The sequence below is a fragment of the Sapajus apella genome, unplaced genomic scaffold (genome assembly GCF_009761245.1).
Source record: "Sapajus apella isolate SASKATOON/1434 unplaced genomic scaffold, GSC_monkey_1.0 scaffold114, whole genome shotgun sequence".
Classification (NCBI taxonomy): domain Eukaryota; kingdom Metazoa; phylum Chordata; class Mammalia; order Primates; family Cebidae; genus Sapajus; species Sapajus apella.
The window spans coordinates 770,749-786,995 of NW_022437054.1; the positions used below are offsets into that span (position 1 = coordinate 770,749).

The following is a 16,247-nucleotide window of genomic DNA, read 5'->3' on the forward strand; positions in this document are numbered from 1 at the left end:
TTTTAGACAGAAGGAAGAAAAAATTGAGAATGGTGCATATAAGTCCTGGGCTAAGAGCAAAATAATTTATACTACTTTTGAAATGAGAAATAATATCTTTTTTTCTTTTAGGTTGAACAAGTAAAATTACTTGACCGATTCAGTACTAGCAACAAGTCATTAACAGGAACACTCTATCTTACGGCTACACATCTATTATTTATAGACTCTCATCAAAAAGAAACCTGGGTAAGGAGGACGGCTGCAGTACTGTTTATCATAATGATGATAATGGGCTTGGTTTGTTGTGTTTTATTTTGAATGTGTATAACGCAATTTTAAATCATTGGTTACCTATCTCAACCAGAATTTTTTTGGTCTCCAGATCAGTCCTGCCCTCCCTTCTAATAAATCAGTTATAGAATGTGTAACGTGGAATTCTATAAAATACCACACTCTTCTCTCCATAATTATAAAATGACTGTTTTTCCTTTTAATTTTTAAAAATCTAAAAAATATGTACATGTTAACCGATCAAATGGATTATTTGGTATATTCCACAGTGTTTTTATACAAATTGCAATTAGGGTATTTTTTTTTTTTTTTTTGCTAGTATAAATGTTACAATACATCTATATATAACCAGCATTTTGTGTATTTATATGAGACATATGTATATGTTTCTTTCTGTATTTTTGCCAGAATTTCTCTGGGATATATGCCTGGTAATAAAATTAATGGGTCTTGAATAAGCACATATATAACATTACTGAGTATGTCACCTCTTCAAAATGGTTGTTTCAATTCATTCTCAGTAGTGTATTACATGATGTTCTACATTTTCAACAATATTGATATTGTTAGCTTACAATTTTTGCCTATCTAGTAGGTTAGTGAAATTGTAATGTTAATGAGCTGATTACAAAGAATTTACCCCTTTCAGAATTAAAAAAAAGAAGTTTCCTTTTCTTTTTTTATTGGGTTGTCTTTTATTGATTTTATAAGAGTTCTGGGCTACAAATAGAAATACTATTCAACCCAGAAATCCTGTTACTGGATATGTACTCAAAGGAAAATAAATCATCCAACTAAAAAGACTTGCATGTTATTGCAGCACTGTTCACCATAGCAAAGATACGGAATCAGCCTAGATACCCATCAGCAGTGGATTGGGGAAAGAAAATGTGGTGCATATGTACCACAGAATACTATGCAGCCATAAAAAAAGAACAAAATCATGGCCTTTACAGCAACATGGATGGGTACTGTGTTCACTGTCTAGGTAATGGGTTCAATGGAGGCTCAAACCTCAGCACCATGCAATATATTCATATTACGAACCTGCATGTGTACCCCCTGAATCTAAAAAAAAAAAAAAATGTGTTATTCAGGAAAAGAAATAGAGTTCTAGGTTATAATGCTTTGTCAGATGTGTGCGTCATAGGTAGCTTTTCCTAGTATGTGGCTTGTGTTCTGTGTTTCTGAGTATATATGTCTTTCAGTTAAAGCTTATATTTTTAATGTTACAAATTTTTCATTTTTTTCTTTTATGGTTTGTGCTCTGTTGTGACTTAAGAAATTATCTCCTATCTCAAAGTCATAAAGGTTCTTCTATATTTTCTTCTAAAAGCTTAAGTTATTATCTTGTAAGTTGTTAATACATCTGGGAAATATTTTGGTGTATGATGTGAATAGGGATTCAGTTTTATTTTTTCACATAGACAACTGACACCATTTATTGAGTGTTTTATTCCATTCAACTTTATTACAAGCTCTGTCATAAATGTGTCTTCCATGTATGTGAGGCTTTGCTTTTGAGTTTTCTATTCTTTTGGTATATTGACTACGCTGTGTCACACTGTTTTATTGACTATAGCTTTTAAATAAGTTTTGACACCAAGTAGAGCATATTCTTCCAAGTTGTTCTTCAAAATTGCAATGGCTATTTTGTTCTTCCTTTTCTGTTTTAGAATTCATTCATTCATTTAGCACACATTTATTGAGCATCTACAGTACGTTTCATATCACTATTCTAGGTATTTTGGAAATAATAGTCAATAATAACAGATACAAATTCTGCCCTCATGGAGCCCACATTCTAGTGCTGAGAGATATGGATAATATCACCAATAAATAGGTAAATAAGTAAAATACAGTGATAAATGCTAGGCAGAAAAAGATGTAGGAATGGGGGTTAGAATATGAGGCTTACATCTGTGTGCCTGAGAGGAAGAGACTTGGGTATGTTTCTGTGCCACTAGCTATGCCAGGTTTTAGAACCTCCACTTTATAGATGAAGAAGCTGAAGCTCAGGGAAGCGGCATTTCGTTGAGTGTAGAGTAGTAAAGGGAGCTCATGTAAGCTGTGTTATCAGGTAGTTTTGGGTTCAAATGTCAGCTCTGCTGTTCACTGCTTAGGTGGCCGTGTCAGGGTGCTTTTGGCTGTAAGTAAATGAATACCTGACTGAACATGGTGCCAAATCTTGCAAAGCAGGAGAGGTGGGTGGATTTTCCTCAGTAGCCCCCCTCTCCTTTTATCAGGGAAGAGAGAAGCTCTCTCAGAAGGCCCCCAGCCAACTTTCCCTAATATCTGATCGTTTGAAAATCCAGACAGTTGGCTACTCCTACCTGAAAAGGAGGCAGAGGATGCAAATCCTAGTATTTTTGATCTCTTGAAGGAAAGGGGTGTTGCAAGTAAGGAAGGTGGGGAGGAATGGCAGACCAACAGTGTCTGCCAAAAAGTATGTGACTTTCGAGCTTAGCACCCATATAAAATGGGTATATAGCATCAGTCATCATGTAGGGTTTTTGTGAATCTTAGATGACAGAAAGTATAAAAAGCATCTGTGCCTAAAACATAGTAGTGACAGTAAATCATAGCTGCTCATACTATTTTTCTAAGCAGTAGAATCAAGATTAGAGGTCAGTTATGCCTCCCAGTGCAGAGAGTCATGTTGTTCTCTGGTACACCCCTGTACTGCACATACTGTACTCTTCTCTTTCTCTCTTTGATTGTACTCTTCTGATTTCCCCAAGAAGGCTAACCAGTTGATATGTGATTGTGTATCAACCATTAAGGAAATTCACTTGAGATACTGATCTTGGAGAAGTTGTATTCCCTAGAGGTGCTAGATCCCTTCTCCATCCAGTGTTTGCCCAAGAATTGCCCGGAATTTTACCTAGCAGTACCTTCTGAAATAATTAGTCATATTATCATCCACTCCATCTATCCCTCCTTTGTCCACCTGCTTCAATATTTTCTCTATTATCCATCTCCTAGAGATATAAATTAAGGCTTCCCGTATAGCTATTCCTTAAGCTGCTAGGAATATAGTTTGAAGGACAGCAAAAGATATCTGTGTTATTCTCCACTCTCCTATTGTTGTCTTTTAAATGCTTTCATATCAGCATATTCCCTTATGTTTCCCCTAAATGAAGTTTGTTTAGTATGCTAGAGCTGTAGATAAGAATATTTTAGATCCAGAAGGGGCCTTACCAAAAATACCAAAAATTTTTATCATTTTTCTCATTTTACAGTTATGTTTTCAAGATCACATAACTAGTTAGTGGTAGGACCAGGTTTCTTCATCATTTTCTTCCTGCAAATACTTTTGGGTTTTTTGGTTTTTTTTTAATGGAATTTTGCTCTTGTTGCCCAGGCTAGAGTGCAATGGTGCGATCTTGGCTCACTGCAACCTCCGCCTCTCGGGTTCAAGCGATTTTCCTGCCTCAGTCTCCCAAGTAGCTGAGACAACAGGCATGCACCACTACGCCTGGCTAATTTTGTAATTTTAGTGGAGATGAGGACCACCCTGTTGGTCCGGGTGGTCTCGAACTCCTGACCTCAGGTGATCCGCATGTCTCAGCCTCCCAAAGTACTGGGATTACAGGTGTGAGCCACTGCACCCAGCCACTTTTGGGTCTTTATAATTAGAATGAGAACAGCGATATACAGGTTGAGTATCCCCAATCCAAAAATTGAGCACAGACATGATGGTCAAAGGAAATGGAGCATTTCAGATTGCAGATTTTTGGATTAGGGATGTCAATTGTTAAGTAAAATGCAGATATAGCAAAATATTTGAAATACTTCTAGTCTCAAACATTTTGGATAAGGAGTTCTCAACTTATAATATTACAGTTAGCTTTTTGTTCCTTATTCTCTGTTTAAATGTGATTATTAGATCATTTTGAGTAACTTGTCACAGGCCCATCAGTATAAGTGATAATGGTGCTAAATCTTTGACGTAAGTATGGGCTGTGTGTGTGTGTGTGTGTGTGTGTGTGTGTGTGTGTTATTTGTTTTTGATGTTTTAATTTCCATTGACAACTGCTTCTCTCATTATTCTCTTTCAAGCTTTTCTTGATTATATGCATTTAATCTTGCAGGTAAACTAAATTTAATATGTATAATTAATATTAAAATGTGCTATTATAATTATATATGTGTATTATATAATCATTCCTCATTCTACTACAAAAAAACCAAAGCAGATTGGAATTTTTTAACTGAAATTTATGTTGAATTTTTAGATTAATTTGGGATTAATGGATCTCTTGCCATGATTTGGAACCTTTGATCTTTTGTTCTCCGGAAAAGTTTTCTATAAATACTTTAATGGGAGTGGTATGAAGAAAAAGTAGACATTTTTATTAGCAAACAAGATATTATTGGTAGTAGGTGAGAATTATAAACATATGTTCAAAATACCATCCAGTATTGAGTTTATAATAGGACTTTTTACTCATTCATTTAGTAAACTCAAAAGTGATAAAGGAGGTATCAGGGATGACATCCATATTTCTGGCTTGGGGATTCACATTTAAAAAATTAAAGTTGTATTGTGTGATAGATAATATTTGTAAGCTTTTTGATTTGAGGAGGGCAATTATAATGTTCCAGGTATTGTGTTGGGTGCTGGAGATGTAATGTTGATCAACTGAGCACTAGACTTGCTTCTTATAAAGTGCCCACTATCTAGCTGGAGAAACAGACATTCACAACATGACAAATTACTCATGTAGTGAGTGCTGTTGTCACAGGATTTTTTGGGTATTGCTTAGCCAGCTGGAAACCTCTGTGGCTAGCGATGCCTCTGGTTGAGTTTTGCTTGCACCTGCTGCACTTGTTCCACTCACTCAGCCTGGCAGACTCTGCTTGCCTTGTGCTACCAGCCCAGATCCCATGCCTGCCAAGGGCTTGCCAGGTGTGGAGCAGCGATGGGTGTGTGAGCAATCAAGCCCAGGGTCTGGTTACTGTGCACAGCCAGGCATGCTGCCTGCTGCAGTGGGGTGGGCAGCTCCAGGGGTTGGCACAAGTGCTGGTTCCATGTGAGGCTGTGGCTGGACCAGATGTACTGCAAGCAGCTTCTGCTATGGGCACCAGTGTCTGGACAAGGGGAACATGGTGGCACCCTGGAGCTCAGAGATATCAGGAACTGCAGAGCCCCAATGAGGGAGTTACAACATGTAATAGCCCTGGCTTAGAGAGCCCCAAGGTCTGGGCTACCAGAAGGGCTGCAGCTCTACTCTCCTTCTCATCACCCATAGCATGGGGCAGCAGGGAGCATGTTTCTGGGGGGCATGTTTTAGCCTGTTTGAGTTACAGCTCTTTTGGTTCTACCACCGTGCTCTGGCCAGCAGCTTTTGGGCTGGCTTGCCCCTGCTGCTGTTTCCTGTTGCATGGTGTGGCCACCCAGTGCCAACAGAGGGCAGGAGGGCTATAGTGTTACAATCCCTTTAGCTCCCACCTGCAGCTGGCAAGCTGGTCAGAGAAGTGTTATAGCTCCTTTTGCTCTTACTGTTTGGCAAGTCCTGAGTTCTTGTCCCACATCCATGAACAATGAGGTTATGTGGACAACTGGAAGATGAACAAGGCAGAGAAGAGCTTTATTGAGCAATGGAACAACTCTCAGCTCTTCAGCAGAGAGGAGACCCAAAGTGGGTAGCTTCTACCCCACAGGCAGGTAGTCCTGATGACTTTCAGGGTGGCAGAGTCTGGGGATTTTATGGGCTCAGAATGGAGGAAGTGATATTGGTCCATGGGCCTCCATTGGCTGGCCTGGAAAAAGTACCATCTGGTTGGCTGAAAGGCATCAAGGAAGTTCTCTGGGTGGCAGACTCCACCTGGAACTGGCAGCCCAGTCCCCAGGCTTCAGGCCGTCCCTGGCTTCAAAGTGGGATTTTACTGGGGACCCTCTACTTCCCACCTAGAAACCTGCCTCCTGCTGCCATCAACATGCTACCCATGGTACCCGGGCTGTCTGTCCTGGGGGGTGCCCTTAGCTCCATACCATCCCACCCCCAGCCCCTCGATCTCCCTCCTTTGCTCATTGGCACCCAAAGTTTCTGCCTCAGAAGCAGTTTCCTGAGGGGCCAAGGCAGCCAGGGGTTGGTGTGTCAATGCCACCCTGAGCACATGCACACTCAGCCAGGTCACGACAGCTCCTGGGTTTGGCTATTGGGACATGTCCACAACTTGGCTCCGCCACAGAATGGGTGATGGGAGTTGTGGGGGTGCTAGGGAGTGGGAGCAGGTACTTCCAAACCTGCATGGGCAGGGGATTTCCCAGACCCCGAAGAGTGCAAGGATACCCAAGTCCAGAGCCATGGCTGGGTGGCTGCAGCTGTGCCTGGGAGTGGGGCTCCTTCCCTGCCAACTCAGTAGGGTGTGGGGCTTCCACTGGGATCACCTGTTCCTTGTTGGCTCTGCAGAGCGCACAGCCCTGGCTGTGCCTCCTCAGCTGCAGCTGGCTTCCTCACAGTAGCCACTCTGGACAGGCTGCTGCTGCCATCACTGTGAAGGAAAAGTATAGGTTGATCTGCAATGAGAAAAGGAAGGAGGCCTAACTACTTGGGAAGGGTTGTGGGGCATGGTAGACTACACTTTTGGTGATATTATAAGTTTTAAGCAAAGGCTAGAAATGTGTCTAGAAGTTCTTAGATGAAGAGGTGGAGCTACAGTATCCCAGTTAGTGGGAGCGTCTGACCATGTGTAAAGGAGCTTGGTGCATTTGAGGAGCCAAAAGAAGGCTGTTGTCACCAGAACATAGTCAGTGATTGGGGTAGGGACTTGAAATGACTAGCTTGCCTTTCTTTTTTTAGTCTGCTTTTCAGTGTTCACTACAGTGTTGTAGAAAATGGATCAGAGGGTCAAGGATAGATATGGAGAGAGCATTTAGGAAGCTATTTATAATAGTTCAGGTGAGAAACAGTGGGGACGTTGCAACTAGGGATGAGACAGCAGAGATGGAGAAAAGTGGATAGGTTACAGAAACATGTAGGAGATGCACTTCCCAGGGTCTGATAATGTACTGAGTATGTGGAGTGATGGAGAAAGGATCAGAGTGACACCCATATTCCTGATTTGGGCATTCAGTCATTTAAAAACTTGAAGTGTGAGTGAGTAGTATGTAATATTTGCAACTTTTTTTGAGGAGGACATTCCTTAACACTAAACTTAGCATTCTAGAAGAGAATATTTAGTGCTTTCCATGTTGATGACCTGGATGTTTTTTCATGCTGTAGATATTACACCACCATATTGCCTCAGTAGAGAAACTTGCTTTGACTACTTCTGGATGCCCACTTGTGATTCAGTGCAAGAACTTCAGAATTGTGCATTTCATTGTTCCCAGAGAAAGAGATTGCCATGATATTTACAACTCTTTGCTACAACTGTCAAAACAAGGTATTGTTCTTAGAGACCAAAGCTTACATGCTCAATTTGAGATGGGTTATCTAAGATACTTTATGTAATGTTTTATTATTGTTATTATACACTTTTTTACTCTGACAGTCAAGTTCCTGTGTACTCTGTCTCCCCAAAATTGGCCTGAAAGTAATTAGAAACTATTGATCTGATATAACAATGGTGTAAAGGAGGAGTAAGGGTAAGGAGAAAGTAAAGCATTTGTAGTAGAGACTTACAAAACCACAGGTTCATCTTAATGGTTTAAATCTATTGATAGCAAGTAGCACAACATATTTTTTTAAGTGGGCATTTAAGTGGGTATTTCACAATCAAAGAGAATGACTTGGAAGTTGATATTACAGAATGAAAATTTTAAGGGAGGTCATGGTCCTTTGGTAGAAATGGGACTATATTCAATAGATTTGAATGGGAGGTATGGAAGATGAGCAGAGAAACAAGAAAAGGTGAATTCTATTTTAGTAGAAGTAAGGTCGAGAGGGATATCAGTGCTAAAGAAGAATCTTATCACTACTTATGCCCTGTGAATCTTGTTACTTCCTTTCCCTAACGTGACTTGAATTATATGTTGGACTGGATTTTAGTTGAGCAGCCTGGATTGCTGCCTGCAAGAGCAGTCTCAGAGCAGGTCTTTGTTCATTCTTCTCTCTGAGGACATAAGCCTGTAACATCCTATTGTCTCAAGCCAGAGTTTATAGTAAAGATGGTTCAGTGACTCCCAGGCTTATCGTTGTTCAGAAGGAAATGCCCCCAGAGCTCTGTGCAACAGTTGCCATTTTTGGTCCACACTGTCCTATAGGGATAGGTAATGCAATTTCATGTTCTGTATGCCATCTCTAGCTTTTCATTATAACATTAGTCTATTTTACATCTCATTTGGGAAAGTGGTTAGTAGGAAGTGAGTATTAGTGTCTTTATAATTTTACTTTTAAGAAAAAAATGCAATAGAGTATTTAACATGTAAGTCTGTTATCTTTACTTTTGCTGATGACATAAATCCAATCTCAGATTGATATATGTCTTTTTAGATATACTCATTTGCATATAGAACGTCAAATATATTCAAGCGTTAGCCATCTCTTTGAAGACTGTAAAGAAAAAATGAAGGAAAAACTGAATTTATTTGTAGTGTATTAGTCTTATAAATTGCATTTAACATTTAAAATTTTGTATTCTATAGCAAAATACGAAGATCTCTATGCATTTTCTTATAATCCCAAACAAAATGATTCAGAACGACTACAAGGCTGGCAGCTCATTGACCTTGCTGAGGAATATAAGAGGATGGGAGTGCCAAATTCACACTGGGAGTTGTCCGATGCCAACCGGGAATACAAGGTACCTTAACAACGTTTTGGAGAAATTCAGAAAATGTTAGTACCAGAGAGTCAGAGAGTGTCAGAGTACCAAGTTGTCTATGTACTGAAATGTGCTATTCTTGCATTTAATAAGGTTTAAAGGTTTTTCAAGGTGGTTTTGAACTAAGAGTAGAATGGTTATGTTTTGTTTGATATTTACAGATTTGTGAAACTTATCCCAGAGAACTTTATGTTCCCTGGACAGCAAGCAAACCAATAATTGTTGGTAGTTCCAAGTTCCGGAGCAAGGGAAGATTCCCAGTTCTTTCCTACTATCATCAAGATAAGAAGGTAGGATGCTTTTCTTTTGATTTTGGAAATAAAGTATAACTCCTCTTCAGATTTAAGTATCTAAAAGAACACTTTTTTTTTTTTTTGAGGCAGGGTCTTGCTCTTTCGCTGAGGCAGGAGTGCAGTGGCACGATCTCAGCTCACTGCAACCTCTACCTTCCGGGTCAAGCAATTCTTGTGCCTCAGCCTCCTGAGTACCTGGCACTACAGGTACATACCACTATGCCCGACTAATTTTTGTTTTTAGTAGAGATGGGGTTTTGCCATGTTGGCCAGGCTGGTCTCAAACTCCTGACCTCAAGTGATCAGCCTGCCTTAGCCTCCCAAAGCGCTGGGATTACAGGTGTGAAGCACTGTGCCTGGATCTATAACACTATTTTTTACATTAAAAGATTGCTGGCCGGGCATGGTGGCTCACACCTATAATCCCAGCACTTTGGGAGGCTGAGGTGGACAGATCAGGAGGCCGAGAGATTGAGACCATTTTGGCCAACATGGTGAAACCCCGTCTCCACTAAAAATACAAAAATTAGCTGGGCGTGGTGGCACACACCTGTAGTTCCAGCTACTCTGGAGGCTGAGGCAGGAGAATCACTTGAATTGGGGAGGCGGAGATTGCAGTGGGCCAAGATCACACCACTGCACTCAAGCCTGGCAACAGAGCGAGACTTCATCTCAAAAAAAATAAAATAAAAAAGATTGCTAATGGAGAAGCACTGGCTTTTTGTTTAATTACATTTTTACAAATTTAAAACAAAACTACTCAAATATAGAAATTTTCATACTTCTTTTCATCTTTTCTTGACCCTCCCTTCCTTCCAGCAGTGACTTGAAAATAATAGAATTAGTTAACAGACGTGATCCTCTTCCTTTCCTGTGGTTCTTTCAATTCTGCTTGTATTTGGGAAAACCAGATCATTTTGATAAGACAACCACTGAGACAAGGGAGAGAACCAAGGGCATTTCAGGGTTCCATTTTAATAGTAAGCTTACATCAAAAGGATTTTGTAACATGAAGCAGTGTAGGAGACATCTTTATAGTGAGTTGCTGTAATAAGGGTTGCTTATTATTGTAAAACTTACCTTTGTAGCCTACTAATAGAAGGCCAGGAGGCACTATATACTAAATGCTTTATATGGATATCTTCCTAACTTTGTAAGGTAGGCTTTACTAACTATCTGAAACTTTCAAGTGGGGAAATTGAAGTTCAAAGAGGGTAATCACTTCCCCTGCATCTCACAGCAAATAAGTTGAGGAATTTCTGTGCCATTTCTGACTCCCAATCCTTTGTGACCTTATTTTTTTTTTATCTGAGAACTTTTAGAATCTTCTTTTCCCTTAGTGTTCTGAAATTTATTTTTCTTTCTTTCTTTTTTTTGTTTTTTTTTTGAGATGGAGTTTCTCTCATTGCCCAGGCTGGAGTGCAATGGTGCGATCTCCGCTCACTGCGTCCTCTGCCTCCTGGCTTCAGCGATTCTCCTGCCTCAGCCTCCTGTGTAGCTGGGACTACAGGCGCCTGCCACCACGCCAAGCAAATTTTTGTATTTTTAGTAGAGATAGGGTTTCACCCTGTTGGTCCAGGCTGGTCTCAAACTCCTGAGCTCAAGTGATCCACTTGCTTCAGCCTCCCAAAGTGCTGGGATTATAGGCATGAGCCACTGCACCTGGTCTGTTCTGAAATTTCACAGTAATGTGCCTTGGCATGTCTTTTTAAATCTCATCCAGAAACTCAGGTCTCAGTTTTGGGAATTTCCTTCTGTATTTCTTTGGTAATTTCCTCCCTTCTATAAATTTTCTTTGCATTTTTTATGTATTAGTTGACAATTGGGCTTTGTAGAATAAACCTATACTTTTTAAAAAAAATTTTTCTCCTCTGTATCATATTTTTGTATTTTCTGGATGATTTCCTTAATCTTATCTCCATTCTGTGTCTTAGATCCTTTTTTGCTGTAGTGTTTTTAATATCTGAGAGCTTTTCCTATTTTCTGAAATTTTTAAAAATTGTTTTTTATTCTTGGATGTAAGGTTTTTGTTCTTTGAGGACGTTAAAAATTAAAAAAAAAAAATTCTCATGCTTCCCACATTAGTTATCTTTTTGCTCAGAGTTCCCTTTTTTTGTTTATTTAGCGTTTTTGTCTTTATTGTCTTTAAAATACCTGCTTCTTGGGTGACTTCTCATACTTAAGCTGTTTTGAAGTTTGTGTGCAGAAGTGGTTTGTATCTTGGTATTCTTTCTTTCTTTTTTTTTTTTTTGTGACAAGGTCTCACTTTGTTGCCCAGGCTGGAGTTCACTGGTGCAATTTCAGCTCACTGCAACCTCCACCTCCCAGGTTCAAGAGATTCTCCTGCCTCAGCCTCCTGAGTAGCTGGGATCAAAGGCGTGTGACACCACGCCCAGCTAATTTTTGCATTTTTAGTAGAGATGGGGTTTCACCATGTTGTCTGGAACTCCTGACTTCAAGTGATCCACCCGCCTTGGCCTCCCAAAGTGCTGGGATTACAAGTGTGAGCTACCATTCCTGGCTTTGGGATTCTTTCTGTTGTATAAATTGGTTTCCTTAAAGAAGAAACCTCTAATTTTGGTCCCAATGAGTATGGTAAGTCTATTATTCAAGTGTGAGAAGAGTGATGGCAGGATCTCATATTTGGTTATGCAGACTTTACTTAATTCTTCTAGTTTTTGTGAGTATAGGGCTTCACCCCTGCCCACAACTGTGTCTGTTGTCTATAGAGTCTTCAGGTTCATCCTCATCATAGAATAAACTTTGTCTTCAAGGTAAGGGAGAATCTGGAAGTCTTAGCTAGTCCTTTTATAGGCATTCAACCAGTTCTTCTTTCAGTTACATTCCTGCTCAGGCCTTCAGAGGTTTTGTGCCTTTTGGAATTTTGCTGCACAAAATACCTTGGTTCTTATTGACTTAAGGGAGTTAGCAGCTTTCTTTGTCCTATAAAATTGGTTATCACTTGCTAGTCAGTTGTCACCTCCCCAAATTTTATTGACATCTCTATTGTTGCCTTTTTTCTCATTCTCTTTGTCCCTGTAGTTTTATACATTTTAACTTTCTTTATTAGAACCTCACTTGGATTTTGGGAAGGAGCAGAGACAAAGGGGTAAGGGTTCAGACAGAAGTTTCTAATCTACTTTTCACAACTTAATCACAGAGACGTTAAATGGTTATGGCCTCTCTTGTCATAGCCATATGTGTAAACATTGTTTATTGGAAAGTTGGGCTGAAAACAGTTATTCAGTGGACAACTTAACAAGTCAAAAAGTAGGTATGAAAAGAATTTAATAAGGCAATGCTTATTTTCTGCTATTTTATCAAATTTTCATGGTTTTATTTTTTGTGTGAATTTAAAATATGCAGATGTGCAAATTTGTATATATTTTTGTTTTCCATTGGAAAAAAAGTATATGGATTTAAATCTTTTAAATTTTCTTTAGGACTTTAAACAATTGTAGGCTGGGCATGATGTTTTATGCCTGTAATCCCAGCATGGTGGAAGGTTGAGGTGGGCAGATCGCTTGAGCCCAGGAGTTGACAACCAGCCTGGGCAACATGGCAAAACCCCATCTCAACAAAAAATACAAAAATTACTCAAGCATGGTGTTGTGTACCTGTAGTCCCAGTTACTCTGGAGGCTGAGTTGGAAGGATTGCTTGGGCCCAGGAGGTCAAGGCTGCAGTGAGCCGTGACTGCACCACTGCACTCCAGTCTGGGCAGCAGAACAAGACTTTGTCTCAAAAACAAACAAAAGACAGTAAATATTGAATCCAAACACTCACTACTTATAGATATTCTTGCTCTATTCAGTTGACTATCTTTTAATCCAAATTTGAAGCTCATTTTTCTCATTTTATATTAAGATTGCTGATTTCTAATTAGAGATCTTAAAGCCTTTAGAAAGTAAAAGTTTCAATGTTGCTACTTAAAAACTCTTGTTCTGTTTTTATTGAGTATTTTTTACTTGAACTTCAGTTGGAAGTATCCTATAATCTAAATGGAGCACAGAATGCAGATATCTTAGCAGTAGGTTACTTAACAGAGAATTGAGTGGGTGTTATTTCTTAGGACCCAGGCTTTCTTCATCAAACTAGATAAGAAGGTATTTAGTTTTCTTATGAAAAGAGAATATTGGGGAAACTTAGGGAATATCAATATATTGAAATAATATTTAATTCAAAGAAGATCTTAATGTTACTGCCTCTTAATTGTCACATCTGATTTGAATACTTTTGGCTTTTTTTCTTCTAAGCATTTTTAAAGACATGTTTTAGAGATCTTTGCATAATCTGTTTTCTGTCTTTTTAAAAATAGGCTGCCATTTGTCGATGTAGTCAACCACTCTCTGGATTCAGTGCCAGGTGCATGGAGGATGAACATTTGCTTCAAGCCATTAGTAAAGCCAATCCAGTCAATCGCTATATGTATGTCGTGGATACCAGGCCAAAAGTATGTATCTTGAATACAGCACAGTCTGCTAGTTTAATTGTCTTTATTACTTAATAAGAGTTAGTAAACTTGCCTGTATTTAAAATATCTGAATCGTAGTTTTAAATTAACTAAGGCTGATGATACTAAGGAAATCAATCCTTTATTTAAAGGATACCAATTTGGAAGACCAATTTCTGACTAACTCATGGTGATTTCTTTTTTTTTTTTTTTTATTTGAGACGGAGTCTTGCTCTGTTGCCAGGCTGGAGTGTAGTGGCGCAGTCTCGGCTCACTGCAACCTCGGCCTCCTGGGTTCGGGCGATTCTTCCGCCTCAGCCTCCCGAGTAGCTGGGACTACAGGCGCATGCCACCACACCCGGCTAATTTTTGTATTTTTAGTAGAGACGGGGTTTCATCATGGCGAGAATAGTCTCGATCTCTTGACCTCGTGATCTGCCCGCCTCTGCCTCCCAAAGTGCTGGGATTACAGGTGTGAGTCACCACGACCGGCCAGTGATTTCTTATGTCTTCTGATATTTATATAAATTCAGGGAAGCTGAATTTTATATTGAGAACTCCTCTTGATAGTATATAAGTCTTATGTTATTGTGAAGAAATAATAAAATGTGTGTTGTGAAAAATAAATTCTTCTTCTTTTTTTTTTTTTAAAGACAGTTGCTCTCTGTCACCCTGGAGTGCAGTGGCACAATCTCAGCTTTCTACAACCTCTGCCTCCCCAGTTCAAGCAAGTCTCCTGCCTCAGCCTCCTGAGTAGCTGGTATTACAGCCACGTACCACCACTCCTGGCTAATTTTTTGTATTTTTAGTAGAGATGGGGTTTCACCATGTTGGCCAGGCTGGTCTTGAACTCCAGGCCTCAAGTGATCTGCCCACTTCAGTTGGCCTCCCAAAGTGCTGGGATTACAAGCGTGAGCCACCATGCCCAGCCTGAATTCGTCTTCTTATTTTTTGCAGAATTTTCAATTGGCAAAACATTTTTATGCTAAAATAATGGATTTTAGCTTGAAATATTCAAGAAAATAAGGAAAACAGATACTTAGGAAACATAGAACTAGAGAATTATAAATAGTGAACAGGAATTTGGGTTATCTTAGGCATCTGTGCTATGGGGCTAAATTTTTATCATTGGGACAAATGTCAGAGTCCCTTCTTTTTATTAACATAGTTAACCAATTCATATAGGATTCTGAAACTAAAGTAATTAAAATAATCCTCAGTGGTAACAGTTAACATTGCTTTTAATTTTTGTTATAGCATCGTATGCAGAGCTGGTGGGCTACACAAAAGGACATTGGCAGAATTATAGTGAGGATTTCTTCAAAAATCCGGAATGATGAGAAAATAAGAGAAAGCAATGAGAAAAAGCGAGTGAGCAATATAGAACAGAAGTGGCTTTTAGGCAGCTTTGTAAAAGGAATGGTCACTACTTTAGAAGTGATTCTCATCATTATGCAATTTCACAACAGATAATTTAAAAAACAGAGGAAGAGATTAATTTGAGTAAATTAAGAATTATTTGTCTGGGCATGGTGGTTCACACTTGTAATCCCAGCACTTTGGGAGGCTGAGGTGAGTGGATCACCTGAGGTCAGAAGTTCAAGACTAGCCTCGCCAACATAGTGAAACCCTGTCTCTACTAAAAATACAAAAAATTAGCTGGGTGCAGTGGCAGGTACCACTAATCCCAGCTACTTGGGAGGCTGAGGCAAGGGAATTGCTTGAACCCGGAAAGCAGAGGTTATAGTGGGCCGAGATTGTGCCGTTGCACTCCAGACTGGGCGATAGAGCAAAACTCTGTCTCAAAAAAAAAAAAAAAATTAAGAATTATTTAAAAATAGAAATTGATAACTTGATAATCTTTTATTTGTTTTATTTTATTTTATTTTATTTTATCTTATTTTATTTTATTTCAAGATGGAATCTCTTTCTGTTGCCCAAGCTCTAGTGCAGTGGTGTGATTTTGGCTCACTGCAACCTCTACCTCCCGATTTCAAGCAATTCTCCTGCCTCAGCCTCCTGAGTAGCTGGGACTATAGGCACATGCCACCACACCCAGCTAATTTTTTATATTTTTAGGAGGGACGGGGTTTCACCATGTTAGCCAGGATGGTCTTGATCTCCTGACCTTGTGACCTGCCCACCTCGGCCTCCCAAAGTGCTGGGATTACCTGTGTGAGCCACCGTGCCTGGTCAATAATCGTTTATTGTATTAAAAATAAAAGACTTTATTAGGAGCTAAGAGTGTTGGTGATGTCTCTTATAAAAAAAATTCTAGAACACTTTTTCAGCAATATTAAGTGTAAAAGGTGATTGTAATATGAGACTTTTTGAAGATGAGATCTGACACAGTGATTTGTTCTTCAGACCTCATAGCTTTCATTTGTATAATTATCTTCTGCACAGAAAATATATCATTCTTTGATTGTTTTACTAGTTAAAGGTAAATCAAGT

General features: G+C 39.3%; 1 protein-coding gene across 1 annotated transcript in view; it reads left to right on the forward strand.

The window, feature by feature from the left end:
* MTMR6 (myotubularin related protein 6) overlaps positions 1–16,247 on the forward strand; it is a 42,532-nt gene that overhangs the window by 13,621 nt on the left and 12,664 nt on the right. The window contains exons 2-6 of the mRNA XM_032260060.1: positions 112–228; positions 7,506–7,668; positions 8,870–9,027; positions 9,210–9,338; positions 13,659–13,793. Of these exons, the coding sequence (XP_032115951.1) occupies positions 112–228; positions 7,506–7,668; positions 8,870–9,027; positions 9,210–9,338; positions 13,659–13,793 (702 nt within the window). The remainder of the gene's footprint in view (positions 1–111; positions 229–7,505; positions 7,669–8,869; positions 9,028–9,209; positions 9,339–13,658; positions 13,794–16,247) is intronic.